The sequence below is a fragment of the Ochotona curzoniae genome, unplaced genomic scaffold, assembly GCF_017591425.1.
Source record: "Ochotona curzoniae isolate NIBS_2020 unplaced genomic scaffold, NIBS_Ocur_1.0 contig_430, whole genome shotgun sequence".
Taxonomy (NCBI): domain Eukaryota; kingdom Metazoa; phylum Chordata; class Mammalia; order Lagomorpha; family Ochotonidae; genus Ochotona; species Ochotona curzoniae.
The window spans coordinates 185,588-203,183 of NW_024466219.1; the positions used below are offsets into that span (position 1 = coordinate 185,588).

General features: G+C 52.1%; 1 protein-coding gene across 3 annotated transcripts in view; it reads left to right on the forward strand.

Annotated features, from left to right (window-relative positions):
• The window catches only part of CACNA1E (calcium voltage-gated channel subunit alpha1 E), a 167,676-nt gene that overhangs the window by 16,006 nt on the left and 134,074 nt on the right, over positions 1 to 17,596 (forward strand). For all 3 annotated transcript variants that reach the window (XM_040985335.1, XM_040985336.1, XM_040985338.1), the window contains exons 2-3: positions 2,068 to 2,173; positions 2,640 to 2,779. In XM_040985335.1, the coding sequence (XP_040841269.1) occupies positions 2,068 to 2,173; positions 2,640 to 2,779 (246 nt within the window). The remainder of the gene's footprint in view (positions 1 to 2,067; positions 2,174 to 2,639; positions 2,780 to 17,596) is intronic.

Below are 17,596 nucleotides of genomic sequence, written 5' to 3' on the forward strand. Positions count from 1 at the left end.
GTGTATGGGGGCAACATATGGTGTATATATGGGGGTACTGTATGCAAATGTGTATGAGGTATGCCTGTATGTGTGAGGGCACTCTTTGTACTTGTGTGTGTGGTGGGTGGGGAGCAAGGTCTGGGGTTGCCGAACATTTGGGTCCTGCCAGGGCATGGCTCCAGCCCGTGAGAGCTGGTCTACCTTCAAGTTTGCAGGTGAAGATTTCCAGAGGCAAGCAATACTTTTTGTGGCTGCTTGAGTAATGCCTGCTCCTCCTGGCTCTGCAAGGACAGAGAAAGGTTCCTGTCACTGGCAGCTCTGAGCTTGTGCAGGGTTCCTATGGCTGTGGAGTTGAGTCTACTCCTGGGGCAGGAAAGGTAAGGGGAGCTAGGGTGGAAAAAATGTGCCTGAGGCACTTGTCTCACTGCGGCAGGGCCTCCCAGCCCTGTGTCCCTCCTAGGTACTGGAGGGTTCGCCGGGCCTTTTGTGTCGGTGGGGAAGTAGTTCATGTAATTGTGTGATACACACTGCAAATGATAGTTTTACACACTGTACATAGTGGGTGTTAGTTTGTGTACTGTTGCGAGTGGCCCACCCTGCAATACATTACACTGTACACAATTGTGTGTGTAGTAGTCCATACTGGGCTGTGGTGTATACCATAGCATACATGTGTGTGTCAGACACTGTACACAATTGTGTGTGCACACTGTAGACAATAGGCGTATGTAGGATATATGCAGGTTAATACTGCATACATTAATGTATGTGTGTGGAGTGTGTGTTGCTCAGACCTGTGCACTTGGGGCCTTGGTGTGACTGTGATTCAGAGCCCATGATGGAAGTTGTTTGTACGACCAGTGACAGGACCCCTGAGTGACTTCTCTCAGGAAGGTGGGGATGTGAAGCAGGTTTGCATCTGGTGTGTGCCTGGGGCTGAGCTGGAGTCACAGTGAACTTGAAGGAGGGATGTTCTGGGGTCCTGCACACCTTCAGATCCAGTGAGAATCCCTGGAGGGCTGAGGCAAGCAGTGTGTAGTCAGGCCTGGCAATGCTGTCCCTGGGCAGGGGCTGTGAGAGTGCTGCAGGTGCTGTGGCCCAGGCTGCAAGGTGACAGGTGGGTTTGGGTGTCCTGGCATTGATGGAGGTGCCCTTGGCTCAGGTGGTCAGCCCCCATCTTCTGCAGCCTCCTTGGAGATGGGGAGCAGCTCTTCAGGGCCTGTGCCACCCCAAATCCTGCATTCCTGGGGGGCTTCCTGTCTCAACACCTGAATGCCCACATCACAGTGCCTAGGCAGAGTGTAAATGGCATGTGCTGCTTCCACACATGTGGGGAGGTTCTGGGCCTTGCATCCTTTCTGCAGCCTGTATGCAGAAATGGAGGAAGGGTCCTGTCTCTGCCCCTGCTTGTGGACTGCTCATGTGGGATGCCTGGCCCAGGCTGGGGCAGAGCACAGGTTGCCTGTTGGGTTGGTGCCAGAGCTGGCTGGTGGCTGGCAGCCCACAGGATGCCTACTGGAAGCCTGGCCACCATTGTGTCCATCTGCTTGCTTGTCTCCCCCATGCCTGTCGTAGAACCTTTCCTGGGCATCAGCAGAGCATTGCCATCACGGTCCTGTTATAGAAAGATACTGGGAGCCCTCCTGTGTGCAGAGATGAGCCGGAATTTTGTGTTCCTCGAAGCCTGGATCTGGATACTGTCTCTGTGTTTAGACTCACCATCAGGCCTCTCCTTCCTGTGGAGATGGAAGGTAGAATCCAGCCGGCTTCCCTGGCTGGGACAGCTGCTCTGCACTGAAGCTCACTGGCAGGGACCCAGTGCCCTGCGGAAGGCTCCACCAGGGGCCCAGGGCTTGGAGGACAGAACACACCAGGTTGTTTCTTCCCCCTCCTCATCAGCCCCAGGGTGTTCCCAGGTCTGTCACCAAGGGCCACTGTGGGCGTGGCAACTGGCCAGCCACCTGCTTGCTCTGCTGCCTGTGGGCCAGGTCCAGGTGGTAGGGTGGGATGGGGCTAGTGTAGGTGGGTGACCATGTGTGACAACCCCTTCCTTGCCATGCTGACTGCTCCTTGACCCTCCCTTACGCCGTTTGAGTACATGATCCTGGCCACCATCATTGCCAACTGCATCGTCTTGGCTCTGGAACAGCACTTGCCTGAGGATGACAAGACCCCAATGTCCCGCAGACTGGTAGGTGCCTTCTGCTTGCCTCACTCCCTGCCTGAGGCAGGGACCTCTTAGCAGCAAACCCCTGGGGATTCTGGGGAAAGAAGTTACTGCAAAACCAAGAGCAAGGTCAGGCTCTGCCTAAGGCCTCCTTCCTGAGGGGCATTGGAGGGAAGGAAGCAGCGGGGAGTCTGGAGCCCAGAGGAGGCTGAGCTCAAGCTGGTGACCAGAGTTTGCTGATGGCTGTGTGCAGGTCCTCCCCACACAGAGCATAGACCACTGGCTGGAATCCAGATGTGGGTGGGTGGCTCCAACCTGGTGTCTGTGGAAGCCAACCCCTAGACTTCCAACTGGCACAGACAGCAAGAGAAGCCAGCTCCTTCAGAGTGCAGCAGCCCCCCACCCCGGGATCGGAATCACCCACAACTGGCTCTCTGGGGCTCTCTGGGGTGGTCTGGCTGCCTCACGCACCTTCCGCCCCTGCCCACAGGAGAAGACCGAGCCCTACTTCATTGGCATCTTCTGCTTTGAGGCTGGGATCAAGATTGTGGCCCTGGGGTTCATCTTCCACAAGGGCTCCTACCTCCGCAATGGCTGGAATGTCATGGATTTCATCGTGGTCCTCAGCGGGTGAGTCCTCCCTTGCGCCTGCGCAGTACGTGCTGTGGGCGGGAACTCGGGAAGGGGGCGGAGCTTGGGTGGACCCCTCCCCAGGCGGCCTGGGAGCGTGGCCTGGTTCTGCGCATGCGCAGCTGTTTCTCTGTGCTTGGCGCTGGGAGGTGACGTCTGCTGGAGTCCTGTCTCCTGGGAGCTGCAGATCCTGCCCAGTAGGACCCATGCCAGGTACTCCCAGAGTTGCAACCACGTATAGCGCCTGTGGGAGGCACTGGCCATGTCTCTGATTGAGGACCTTGACCACGTTTCTGAGGGGAAACTCCCCAGCCATGTTCTTGAGGGAAGACCCTGACCACATCCCTGAGGGGGGACCTGACCCTGTTCTGAGGCAGGACCTCGACCACGTTCCTGAGAAGGGGACCCCGACTACATTCCTGAGGAGGGGCACCTCAACCACATCCCTGAGGGGAGACCATGACCTCGTCTCTAAGTGGGGGACTTCGACCACGTTCCTGAGGGGGACTTTGACCACATCCCTGAGAGGGGACCCTGACCCTGTTCCTAAGGGGGTACCATGACCACATCCTTGAGGGGAGACCATGACCACGTCTCTGAGTGGGGGACCTCGACCATGTTCCTGAGGGGGAACCCTGATAACGTTCCTGAGAGGGGACCCCAAACATGTTCCTGAGGGGGAACTTGGAGCACGTTCCTGAGGAGAGTTCAGGACCAATGGTGTCCCTCTGGGAAGACCCTGACTGCACCTCTGAGGGGTGTCCCTCACTGTCCTAAGGGAAGACTTTGAGGGCTCTGCTGTGTGGAATCCTGGACCCCACTGCTTCTCTGACTTTTCCAAACTTAATTGTTGCTCAGATCCTGAAGAAATATTTTTTTATGACTTGTAGACTGGTATCTAAAATTGAACCGCATTAAAACATTTGATAAATCATTCCTGGGAAATTAATACTGGGCTGACCTAGTAGCATAAGTAGCAAATGAGGAAAATTGGCAGGAGCGTGCTTTCAATGGCAGCCGTCAGGACACTGCTTGGGGCACCTGGCTCCCTAGTCTGGTCTCAGCTTGGCTCTGGGTCCAGCCTCTCGCCAGTGCACACCCTGGCAAGCGTTACAACGGCTCACATGCTGTGCTCTGCCACCTCATGAGACCCAGGCTGGAGAGTGGACTGGTGGATAGAAACTCTCTTTCCTTCCCAAAGATGTCAATAAATTAAAAAAAAATTTAAGTGTAAAAAAATGTTCTAAATGCATGCATAGTTTTTCAACTACACATTTTCTGAGTGTGTTTTGAAGTGCTTGTGTGTGGTGGTGTTACTCAGTTGATAGATCATCCTTTCAGAAGAGAAAGTGGTGTGGGGGCATTGGACTGACCCAGTGCTGCTGGTTCTTGGGACTGCAGTGGCCTTACTGCCTGGGCCTGTCAGGGGGCTCTGGGTGCCTTTGGGGATAGGTGGCCTGTGTGGTGGTGCCAGCAAGTCCCGGGGACAAGGGGCTGTGTGGAGATCCATCACGCACTGCTGGGCAGGCCTTTGAGGACAGCAGGAGAATGTGGGGACACGTGTAGCATGGGTGTGGCTGCCACTGTAGCCTAAAGAGAGAGGAGATGAGGGATTCTTTCTGGAGGATGGGCAGTGAAGACTTGGAAGAGCCTGGGGACGCTTTGCATCTGTTCATTGCCTAGTGGAAGAGATGCATTGTCCACGTCTTCAACCTCATGTCAGCTGTGACTAAATAGAAGCTGAAGGACACTATGGAGTTTTAGAAGTTATTTTTCTAAAAGAATATGCTTCTGCACTTTTTAATATCAGTTACTATAAGAAGATACAGTGTGTGCATGGTACACTTGGGAAAAGCAGCACGGTGCAATTGTTTTAATTGGTGAATAATGGATCTGTGTGCTTCTGAGTCTGAACCACATGGAGTTCTGGATGTGTGTCCCATGTCAAGAGCACATGAAATGGACTGGAAAAAAGTCCTGATTATCTTGTGGTCTTTCTCCCAGCCTCAGTTGTGAGTGAGCTGTCATTAAAGGCTTGTAACAAGCTGCCTTTTCTCAGTATAGCACGAATGTTTTGTGTGTTATTCCATGTTTGGTAAAAATGTAATGAGTGATCAGCAGTTGTTAAATAGATGTACACAGCTTGCTTCTCGTTTTCACAATTATTGGCACTCAGATTGGTATCTGTTTTTTGCTGTTATCAGTAGTCATTAGAGACACTGTAGCATGCGTCTTTTGGATGTTATATTCCCAAGGCATTTTAGCAGGCTGAAAGTACAGCCAGTCCTCTGCATTCATGTGTCTACCAGCCACAATTCAACCAACCACAGATTGGAAATATTTTTAAAAATTGAGTCTGTTCTGGGTGTGCAGTTTTTCCTAATCATTATTCTCTCAATGTAGCAAGGTAGTCCTTCATGTAGCACTGTTGTGACTTGTGCTATGGGTGATTTGCAGATGGATTAAAACATACAGGTGCTTATATAAGGGCTCGATACAAACACTACAACATTTTACATAAGGGAAGTGTTGTCCATGGACCATGGTGTCTTTCTGTTGAACATAGGAGGATGACTGTGCTGCTAAGAAGAATCCAATGTTCTTGGTGTGGTGTGGGGGGATGAGGAAAGTGGAGAAATTAACTTGGGACTGCATAAGAGGGCCTCGTGGAGCTGTTGTCCTTTGCTTTGAGTTGGGATGTTTTGCATTTGACAGAGGCAGTTCTGAGGTGTAGCAGGTTCTCCAGGTGTGCTGAGAGAGGTGCAGGCTTGAGGTCTGTCCCCATCCCTGGCTCAGTTCAGTCCTTAGAATTTCTTTTCTTGTTGGCTTCGTGTGTGTGGCTGGTCCTGCCCAACCTGGAGGTCCTGCTGTCCTCTGAAGCAGTGGGGTTTTGTTCCAATCCCTCCATACTGACAGCATTGACTGGTTACCATGTTTTCTTAATTCATGTGTGAACACTGGGGACCGAGGCTACAGTGCTGCCCTCTAGGAGTGGCCATTCTGTTTGCTTGCAGGTTGTGTGATCTCCAGGATCAGCTGTGTCCTGTCATAGGAACATGACTGAGTTGACTCAACAGCACTGTTTGCTCTCACAGTGGTTGATAAATTATGGAGCCTCTTATAACTACTGAGGTCTTAGATGTCAAGTAATATTGTGAGATCAGCCCAGAGAGGCAGGCAGGCTTGGTGCTTGCCTCACTCTCAGAGAGGTTGAGCCAGTCACCCAAGAATCTTGCTGGTAAACCCAGGTGTGGTGACCATGCCCTTGAATCTAGGCTGGTGGCACTACCCTATCCTGTGCAGCTCAGCCACTGTGTCTCCTTTTGCTTTCTGACCTGTGTATCTGTAGCAGTCCCTGTCTGTAGCTGATACCCCTACCTTACCCACAGGTGTCATAGGAAATGTGGTGGGTGCCCTCTGTGTGTGCTGGGAAGTTAGACAGCTTGCTCAGGCCAGGGGCAGGCAGTGGGACCCAGGGCACTGCATTTTACTTGCCTCCCCTGACTCCTGACTTTAGTTCTACCAGGCCTGCAGATTGAGTGTGTTTATGTGGATTGCTACATCCCATGGTCCTGGCCTACTTTTTCTACCATTTCTATAACAGAATACCCAGGAACAGAAGTTTACCTCTTATAGTCCTGGAGGCTGCGGGTCCCAGAACATGGTGCAGGTGTCTGGTGAGGAAGCGTGCTCAAAGCAAGGGCAGGGCAGAGCTTCTCCTCATGAAGGCCCTTCCTGCAGTGCCAGAGCCCTGACTGTGAATACTGTTTCAGTCCTTTCCTGGTGATGGCTTCTCATCCTAACACTGCTGCTGTGATGATTACAACTCAGTTGGTTGAGGGGGTCTGAACTTGTGTACCTCACGGAATGGCTGAGGAAAGTGCAGCTGCCAGAGGATAACACACCTGGTACTTAAGTTCACATCTCCTTGCTCCAGGTTTATTCTTGAATGTTCTTCTCCCCCTACCCCCCACCCCCCCTACCCCCAATCCCAAGACTCTGTGATTGTAAAACTCAGTAATTACACATCCTGGTCCCCTTGAGGCAGAGTTGGGGGCAAGGGAAAGATGATCATATCAATACTCCTGGTGCAAAGCTGAGGCTTCCGGTTAGCAGGCAGAGCAAAAGTCCCATGTGTCCTTCTTCAGACCCTTCTGGGTCCTGGGATGCGACCCTCCCCCCCAAGTGAAAGGACTGGGTCAGACCCTTTTGGGTCCTAGAATATGGCCCTCCTGTTCTCCAGTGAAAGGATTGGATCAGTTCTTCCAGCTGATTTCTTGCTTATTCAGTCAGTCACTCATTCGTCTGCTTCCTTTGGCACCATCAGTGCTGTTGAGTGTGAAAGCGGGTGCCAACACCGAGACACCAGATGAAGTCAGTGTGCACTCATTGTGGCTGGCACAGTGGAATTGCCATCCTTGAAACACATGTTTATCTAAGGGACTCCAGACTGCTGTCACCTGGTGATACCTGAGAGATGCTGTTTCTAAACACTTCAGACCACCAGAGAATATAAATTTTTGGGAGCCACACAGAATTTGTCTTAACTATAAACCCTGACCCTGAGAAGGCCGGCAGATGACAGTGGGAGATGTTGCCTCAAGGCCAGAGCAGGGAGGCGGACATGGGCTGAAAGCCCTGACGTCTGTGTACCTGGCTTAGAGCTGGATTGGGTCATGTGCTCCATGCCCATATTCTCTCACTGTAAGACTCCAGAGGTTGAGGAGCGGAGAGAAGTCGGGACTGATAGACTGAGGCTGCTGCCTGGCTCTGGGTCAGTCTGGTGGAGCCAGTGGTGTTGGTGGCACTCATGTCCATATCCATACTTGTGTAGTGACTTCCTCCTGCATCCCTATCTCTGACTACAGGACTAGCTCACCCTCCTATTACTAGATAGACTGCGCTTGTTGGCAAATCCTTCGCTTGTTGTAGTCACCTGAGCCATTTTCACAGGGTCCACGTTCCCTTGTAGAAACTGTGCACTGTAGGATAGGTCATGCCAAATGGTGAAGGCCGACCTGGAGGGAGCCTTGGGGAACAGCAGCACCTCATTACCCAGAGTAGTCAGGTGGGTCATTTATATGTCATTGTCTTACCCAACACAAGGTAAGAACTGCTCAACCTAATTGTTCCTCAGGCTGGTTACACAAATAAGGAAATACAGACACACACACTTGAATGGACCCTCACATTTGCTTTTTAGTTTGTCCTTTGCTCTCAACTACCATCTAGGAAGATTATATTGAAAATTCTAGAAATAAACTCAGGTTTCTTTTTTAAAGATTTATTTTATTTTTTATTACAAAGTCAGATATACAGAGAGGAGAAGAGACAGAGAGGAAGATCTTCTGTCTGATGATTCATTCCCCAAGTGAGCACAACAGCTGGTGCTGTGCCAATCCGAAGCCAGAAACCAGGAACCTCTTTCAGGTCTCCCACGCGGGTGCAGGGTCCCAAGGCTTTGGGCAGTCCTTGACTGCTTTCCCAGGCCACAAGCAGGGATCTGGGTGGGAAGTGGAGCTGCTGGGATTAGAACCGGCGCCCATATGGGATCCTGGCGCATTCAAGGTGAGGACCTTTAGCTGCTAGGCCACGCCGCCGGGCCCGAAATAAACTCAGTTTTAATTTTAGCACCAATCTGATAGTTTGGTGATCTGTGTATCTTGTTGTCTTATCCTGAAACTTTTTCTCTGTGCTGTGGACACTGTCCTGTGAACACTAACCCACGTGTGTACTGTGGGCACTGTCCTATGTGCGTGTGCTATAGACACTGTCCTATGTGTGCTGTGGACGTTCTCATGTGTGAGCTGTGGACACTGTCCTGTGTGTGCTGTGGAAACCGTCCTGTGTGTGTGTGCTGTGGACACTGTCCTCTGTGTGTGGAGGGGGCTGGTCACTGTCCCATGTTTCTATGCTGTGGATGCACTCCCGTGGACACTCTGTGCCATGGACATTTTGTTGTATCTGCTGTGGATATTCTCACTTATCTGTGCTTGGACTTTGAGAATCTTGAGTTGCTGAAGGCAGTACTGTGTTCAAGTCACCCTTTTGTGGGCATACTAAACGGGGCACATATCAGTGATGCTGATGGATTTTCAGTGAGTGGCTGCAAAGACTTCTGTGAGTGAAGATGTATGTGCTGCTGTGACTGAGAGGAACTGTTGTGTTCATGGCTTGTTGAAGGTGTATGATTTGTTCTGCTTTACTCTTTGATGTTATTAATCTGCTACATGTAGATTTAGCTTTGTCCTGGGTTGTATGTGTGGGAAATGGCACTGTACGCAGGCACACAGTCCATGGGTTTAGGCATCCAAAGGTAGTCTTGGAGCATACACCACGTGCCAAGGGGACGACAATATCTGCAGAAGCTAGAATTTGGACCTGGGACTTCCAGGGTCATGTGGCCTAACCAGCTCCATGGTGGCACTGCTGGTCCTGTGCTGCAGAGGAGAATTCAGATTCCCTCCTTTGCATGTGGGTCTCCAGGGTCAGCTAATGTTGTGGGGTGGAATGTGGGCATCTGTTTTTCATGGGATGTAATTTTGAGAGGCTCTGTACTGCAGCAGTGATGGTGCCACCTGTGTTCCCATCTGAAACTCAGGGCATGCCCTCCTCTAGCTCCTTCCTTAGGGCAAAGTGCTTGGTGTAATCCAAGTCAGGCACACTGAGCAGGGCCCTTCCTTCTTCCCTGACAAGAAGGTCACCCAGGCCCAGGAACCTTCAAGGTGCCAGGTTTAGGGGACAGACACCCAGAATGGCATATCTAGTGCTGGGGTTCACTTATTGAAGGAAGCACCACTTAAATTAGGGTGACTGTAGGTCTGAGGTTTGGGGTTTAACTGAACCTGGAAGGAGACATGCACTGCTGTTAGGAAGAATGCCGTGTGTGATCACTTGGAGGTGTCGGTGCAAAGGGACAGAAGCAGGTCAGCAGTGGATGCTTTTGTGGATGCAATAAGTGGAGTCTGGAGCCTGGCAGTTAAGGGGCCAGCCCAGCTGTGCTGATGAGCTTGTGCCTTGGCCAGAGGGTGGTTGGATGTTCTACTGGCTTGAAGCAGGGTGCCTCTAGCTTGGCTATGGTCTGCCACAGGCCATCTGTCCTGCAGTCAGCTCTGCAAAGAGGCATGAAAAGGAACAGAAAGCCTCGTCATGTATGGGAGATTGTTCTCTACCAAACAGAAAGGGATGCCAAGGGAGAGGGAATAGAGACAAGAAAATCTGGGGTGGGGGGGGGACGGTAAGCATCTGGTGCTGTGGCTAGGACTTTAGTCCAGACACTACATCCCATATCAGAGTTCTGGGACTTGAGTCCCAGTTCTGCTTCTGATTCTACCGTCCTGCTTATGTGTGCACTATGAGCAGCACAAGCTTGGACCTGCTTGTCGGAAACCCAGAGTGAGGCCTGGGTTCCTGGCTGTGACCTGGCCCAGGCCTCACTGTTGTGAACATTTGGGGCTGTAGAAGGTGGGAGCTGCCTCAGCATGCTAAGTGATACGGCTAGAATCCTGGTGGTGGGAGGATGCTATCCGGAGCTAAATATATATCAATAGGTATTTTTAGAGGGTTTTCTGTGAGGAGGCCGCCACCCTGATAGAGTTTCCCTTGCAGCTGAAGGTCGAGGAGAGCACTTTTCCTTGTTGGGCTGCTCTGCCACAGAGAATGGAGGGGCTGTGTGGGAAAAGGCCAAGGCAGCCTTTTCCTTGGTCTCCTAGGCTGGTGTGACAGCTCCCAGCACTTGCCCTGGCCTGTTCTGGGTGGATGTAGGGGGAGGAGAGAAGCACGGAGAAGCTGGGCAGTGGGAGGCATGGGAGAGCTTGTCACTGGGTGAGGACGGGGTGGTGGGGCTGCTGGCTGAGCTCAGTGAGAGGAGCCTCCAGTCTGCCAGTGCTTATGTTGGGAGCTCCTGGCTTCCCAGCTGCTGACTGCCACTGCTGACTGCTGTGGCAGACTTTGTCCCTGTATCTGGATGGAGGGGTGCAGCTGTGACCTGTGACTGCTCCTTTCCCCAAAACAATATCATCTTTATCTTTTCTGTCGAAGTTACACTTTCCCCATGGATGCATGGCCCGGAGGATGAGGTTGGAAGGCACAGATGTGTTCTGGGTAGATGGGCAGAGGCCCAGGCAGAGTCAGGGACTTTCTTCAGCTCAGCTGAGATGATCAGTTGCACCCCACATATAGAGGCCAGGGCATTTCCCTCTGTGCCCCTAAATCTTCTGAGTGGGCTTTTCTGTGTTAGGGTACATCACTGATTCACTCGGCAGATGATGTCTGAGCACCCACTGTGTTTGTTCAGTGGTGAGGGTCAGAATGGTTTCTCCTAGCTCCTGAAGAAGCTGCATCTGGAGAGCCGGGAGAGCCTGGTTGGCCTTGCTGTCAGCAAGGAGGGCAGAGGGGCCTTTGGGATCCCGGGTGGTTTGGTCTTGGCCCTGGGTTTGCTGAGGGTGGCAGAGGGGCAATGCCAGGCAGAGCTATCAGAGTTAGATGCCCTCCCATCACCTGCTGTGCTTGCAGGGATGGAGAAGAGGAACCAACTGGAAATTCTGAGGCGTCTTTGCCATGCAGAGTGGAATAGCAGAAGTGTTGGTGCTGTGGCCGCCCAAGCAGAACTACGAACACTGGGACTGTTCTGCTTCTGTCTGCAGATGGCTGTCTCCGCTCATGCCTTGCGGTCTGTGGCCTGGCTTCTGCCGCATCCACAGTGATGCAAGAGGGGAGGGTGACAGTGCTTGGATGTGTGGCAGATGTCAGGAAGCAGTGGAGGTGGTTGCAGGGGACAGGCCCAAGTTAGGAGAGAAAGAGAGCAGCAGAGGACAGCTTAGGTCAGGGTCGCTGCAGCTGCATCGCTGATATCAGCCCCAGGAGGCTGAGGCATTTACCTAGCTTCCATGTTCCCACCTCTTTCACAGGAGACACTGAGGAGCAAGAGACTGAGCGACTCATCCAGATGCCTGCTTTGTGGTTTAGGCCAGCGAGCTGGGGTGTTAGGAGATAAACTCTTGCTGAGTCTGCTGTAATTCCATCCTGAGTCCAGGCTCTCATATGCATGTGTTGTTTTTGGCTAGCACTTGTGGTTTCCTTGATTAAAACTCAAAATTGCACCTGCTCTGCCACCTCCTAGGTCTGTGCAGAGCACATGAGATAATGGCTGTGCCAATGCTAATGGGGCAGCTTCTGTTTTCCAGGAACATATGTGTGTGTGAGTGTGTGGGGTGGGGTTTCTTTGTTTTACAGATAAGGCACGAAGCTGCTTGGCACGGCCGACGGTTGTTAGGGGGAGGGTACAGTCCTGTGAGCAGTAGTTCCCCCTGCACAGTGCAGTCTCCCCCATGAGTTTAGAAGAACAAGGAGACAATGATGAACCTGTGACCCATGCCCAGCAGGGAAGCAAAGCCCTGCAGAGGAAAATGCTCAGAAGGCCTGAGAACAAGGGGGAGTAGAGGCTGCCACTCTGTAGGCCTTGCACCAGAAGCTTCCTGTGAAGTCTAAAACAGGGGCCAGTTGAATGATCTCCATAAGTTATCTTGTTTTTAAAGATTTATTTTTATTATTTTTTCATTGGAAAGGCGGATATACACAGAGGGGAGACAGAGAGGAAGATCTTCCGTCCGATGATTCACTCCCCAAGTGAGCGCAACGGGCCGATACTATGCCGATCCGAAGCCAGGAGCCTCTTCCGGGTCTCCCACGCGGGTGCAGGTTCCCAAAGCTTTGGGCCGTCCTCGACTGCTTTCCCAGGCCACAAGCAGGGAGCTGGAAGGGAAGCGGGGCTGCCGGGATTAGAACCGGCGCCCATATGGGATCCCGGGGGTGCAAGGCGAGGACCTTTAACCACTTGCGCCACCGCGCCGGGCCCAGTTATCTTGTTTTTAGATGGAGATTTACTGCAGACCGAACAAGAGACCTGATTTACCTTTAGGAGTTTATCTGATTTTTTTTTAAAAAAAGATATGTATACAGATATACATAGAGAAGGAAATATATAGAGAGAAAGCTCTTCTATCTGCTGATTCACTGCCCAAATGACTGCAACGGCTGAAGCTGATCTGATCCAAAGCCGGGAGACAGGAGCTTTTTCCAGGTCTACCATACAGGTATAAGGTCCCAAGGTTTTGGGCCATCCTTCACTGCTTTCCCAGGCCACAAGGAGGGAGCTAGATGGGAAGTGGAGTAGCTGGGACCTGAACCGGCACCCACATGGGATATCAGCAGATGCAAGGATTTAGCCACTAGGCTTTCACACCAGGCCCAGGAATTTATCTGATTTTATCCAAACTAATTGTGTTGTCCACAGCTATCATTAAGGAGGACAACTGTGAAATTTCAGAAGAACTAGAACAGGGCCTTGGTTTAAAGCACTGTCAACAGTGAGAAAACTGCATCTTCTGTCTCTCTCCCCCGTACTGAACAAAGTGCATGCAGCTTCTAGAGGGAGGATAAAGACCAGGCCCTAGTCCCACCACCTCTTCCAGGGAGGCCTCATATGGGGCCGAATGGCAGGTGTGGCTGCCCCGGAGGGCCACATCTGCAGTACATGTCAGTGACACCCAGGGACCTTTTCCACTGCCCTGTCCTGGGCCCAGCTGCCCTCAGGTGTCACCCTTGTCCAAGACCCGATGACTGGCTGCAGGGGAGCTCATAGCTGAGCTGCTATGGGCTGGCCTTGTGGCTGAGTATGAATCCAAACACTGAATAAGAATAGATGGCATCCATGTGGGGCTGGCTCCAGTGTGATTGCCATGAGTCAAGTACCACGATGAGGATGTGGCTTGTGGCTGGGCTCCAGACTTGGGAGGAGGCTGGACAAAGCTGCTGCTGCCGGGACCACAGTCCTGCCCAGAGGAGGGGGTGGGTCTGTGAGGCTGGGGGAGAGGAGCTGGGGTAGAAGGTGGGGTGAGCTGTGGGCTGGAGAGGGGAGACCCTAGAGGAACCACGGGCTGGGCTGAGGTGACACCAACAGCCTGCAGGGCCTCACTTGTTTCCCCATGGTGCCAGTGGGAGCTGTCCATGGCATATCCAGGACAGAACCAACTTCAGGGCCAGTGCTATTTATTGGAGCATGGGAGGACTTCTTCCTTGAAGGCTCTATGTCTGCCTGAAATTAGGGGACTCAAAGCTCCCCAGCAAGTCCCTCATCCCTCTTATCACCCCGGCCCTCAGATTCATTTTTTCACTGTTTGCAGACTCTTCTGAGCCTTCACAGCCTAGTCAGCACCTGCAGAAGATCTGTCACTGGCTCCTCTTGCTGGTCTGATAGCAGGGGGATCCTGACGTCTGTCATCCATGTTCAACAGAGGTGCCACGTCACAGCTGCTTTGTGGGAGTGCTGCAGGATGACCACTGTGGTTGATTTCCCAGTAGGATGAGAGTCCAAAGGTGAAGCTGACCTATGTGTTTCCTGACGGCCTTTTCCTACTCCCCAAGCCCCAGTGCAAGCAAACAGCACCTCGACTGAGCTCTGCTTAACTGCAGGAATTAGGATCCTGTCTGGGGAGCTCAGTGCCCTTTGCCACCTGTCTCTTCCTGGCTTGGGAAAAGGGAGTGGAAGCCCTCGTAGGTGTGCCCTGTGTGCAGGAGACTGGCACCCTCTCATCCTGACAGTGCTGTGGGCTCGGGGACACTATATGCTTGCCCCTAGCATTCCACCACTTCTCTCTCCACCACTCTGAATACAGGTGGTTGCCATTCCTCTCACTGTGTCAGATGAGTGTAATGTCCAGCCAGTCTTTTCCACAGACACATCAGATTTGGGCTGGATCTGATCTGGGGGCTGGATCAGACCCTGCTATAAGTGGAGGTGGGTGGCTCTGCGTGGTTGACAACTAGACTGAAGCTCAGTGCGAAGAGGTATTCAGGAGGTTGAATTCAAGAGCCGCAGACCTAGGCAGAGTTAGGGCAGAACTGTGTCGTGCAATGGTGTCCAGCCCATGGCCTCAGATTCTGTCAGTGGGCCTGCGGCTCTGGATGTTGCACTGAATGATGTTTCCACAGACAGGGACCACAGGGCAGTTTTACTCACATGTGTGGAGCTGTTGTGACTCAGAAGGTGTTAAGCATTGAAAAATGCATTTGGATCCTTAATGGCGTATCCTGTTCCCAGTGAGCTCAGCAGAGCAGTCACTCCACACAGCAAGCTTGTGTCTTGGTCTCTGCTGCTGCTCACTGGCTTTTTGGTTGTGGGCAGGTGACCAACATCTGCCTTCTCAGGATCCCCTTAAATAGAGAGGATGGGGTGATGGCGACATGTGTTTGTCACTGTGGTTGCCTTGGAGTGGGTCTTGAGTGTTTGATGTTAGAAAAGAGTCTATGACTAGAAGGGTGACACCTGTTAGCTGTGAGTGCAGAAGAGGGGCTGGGGGTAGTGCTCAGCCTTCTTATCTCTGAGCAGAGGGTCGCTTGCCTACTGCTGGTCTAGCTGCTGATTGGCCACAAGTGGGGCAGTGTGGTGCAGCGAGACAGGCTGGCATGGAGGTGAGGCAGGACATGCATGTGGACATGGTTCAAGTCTGTCAGCTGGGTGTTGGCCCCCAGCTCTCGGGACTGCTGTGATCAGCATGGTCTCCTTGTTTTTCACTCCCTGGTGGTCCTTTCTCAAAGACTGCTCATACATCTCCTCCCCTGTGTGCATGTGGGCCTCATCTCTACCCTCAGAGGGGTCTGGATCTTCTACAAAGCCTTGTCAGGTTCCTCAAATGCCAATCTTGATTCGATTACTGCTTGAGAGGAGATCAGTGTAGGGACAGATGCCTAGGGGAAGCGTATGGATTTCAGCAACCAGCGATGTTCTGTGGAGGACCCAAAGAGGGAAAAGATCTGTAAGACTGCTTTCCCAGCTCAGGTTTCCTTAGATTTCTCCCAGTGGTTTTTTTTCTAGTATGTCCCAGAACACCATCATACACTGCTGGGTGTGAGCCCTTTGGGGAGTGGAGTCCAGGCCCAGCATTCCTGCAGTGTGGGGAGGGTTAGAGATGATCTGATGGTGGTGCCTGCAGTGTGCCTGGCAGTAGGCAGCTGCTTTTACACATGTGTATTGTCCTCATGAATGAGCGTGCCCTCCTCTGCTGGGCTCTGCGTGTTCCGCACCAGAACCTCAGTGGTGCTGCTCAGTGCTCATTTGAGTATTGCTTTACATCTGAAACATCTGTCTGGCCAGATCTGTGCTAACCTGAGCAGGCCAAGGTGCTCTAGGGGTACAGGGAGTGCCTGCAGAGGCTGGCTCCTCTGCTTGCAGTTGCAGACCCAGCTCCCTCCATCCTTTGGGCTTTCATGGTTAATGTCCTTGGTGTGACACTCGGTGAGTGGTGACTGCCCCTGTGGGGAAAAGAAGTGGATCCTGGAACATAGCTACTGGTCTCTTTGTGTCAATGAGGCTCAAAAGGACAAGTATATAAGTTGTCAGAACAGGGAGATACAAATTCTGTGTATACACAGGGCTAGAGCTGAGAGGATGAACACAGGCTGCTTGTCCTCTGAGATGGTGTTCCCAGGCAGACAGCCTGAGTGGGAGTTTGACACTCTTTGACCAGAGCTGACCGGGTATAGTCATGTTCTGCCTGGCCACCTGCCTGTCCTGCAGTGAGTGCTTAGTGCATATGGCCTTCAGCAGTGGTCAGAGCCAGCCCCAAAGCTACATTGTGGCAGTGGTCACTGGGAGCCTGATTTCTCTTTGCTCAGGTGCAGCAGCTGTTCACACAGCAGACGCTGGGTTGGGTGACTATTGGGCCACTTCTGCACATCTTTTCCTTGCTCCCCTTCAGAGTCGTAAAACAACAGCCAGTGGTCACTGCTGATAAAATATCCATGCTGGCCTGAAAGTCATGGTCAGCCTTCTGTTGCTGTGGTGCCTGAGGCAGATGCCAACTTGACCACTGCCCGTTCTGTGCTTGGCTGGTGGCAGCAGGACCGAGAAGTCAGACATTTGGTTTGAGCTGTGCACAGCTGCTGCCCGTTGTTCATCAGGGACACACATGAGGTTGTGCAGGTCTTGGAGAAGGAGTTACTAGTGCACATTGGCTGGTTCTTGGGTTGGTTGGCTGTGTCATCCTGTTCTGAAGATGGTGGCATACCTGTTCTGTTGATTCATGCTGGGGTCCAGCCGGGCTGCCCTCTGCAAGGGAAGAGGTTGGTTTGGGCCCTTGTTCATTTGCCTTTTATTTTTTATTTTCTTTTGTTTTTTCTTTCATTTCTCTCTTCTCTTTTTATCTGTTTATCTTGTCAGAATGACAGGGGTGGTAGAGAAATTTTTTAAGTTTTATTTTTTATTTACTTGGAAGGAAGGATTAAAGCCAGGTGGGGAGGGTGTCTTCCACCCACCAGCTTACTTGCCAAAAGCATCACCTAGAGTTGGGTCTTCCAGAAGCTAGGATCCAGGAGCTTCTTCTGGGTCTCCCATGTTGGTGCATGGGCCCAAGGACTTGAATAATCCCCCGCTGCTTTCCAAGGCTGTTAGCAAGGAACTAGATTGGAAGTGGAGCATCTGGGACTTGAACTGACAGCTACATGGGATCCTGGTGCCACAGAAGGCGGCTTGATCCACTGCTCTACAGGACCGGGTCCATGGATCCATGTTCTTGACCCTTAGGAGGAGTTTCCAAGAGCAGATCCCTGGGGGACTTTTTCTCCTTGACTTTTCTTAGGCCTGGCCTTGAACATGGCCCCTAAGATGCCAGGCCCAGGGCCAGGGAGAGCAGGTTGGAATCAGGATCCAGTCAGGAGTGGCTCAGGGCCCACGTTCAAGCAGTCTCACTTCTCTTGGTGGACTCTGCATATTATCTTTAAAATGTCTGTGGACTGAGTATCCTTTTCTGCAGTCTTCAC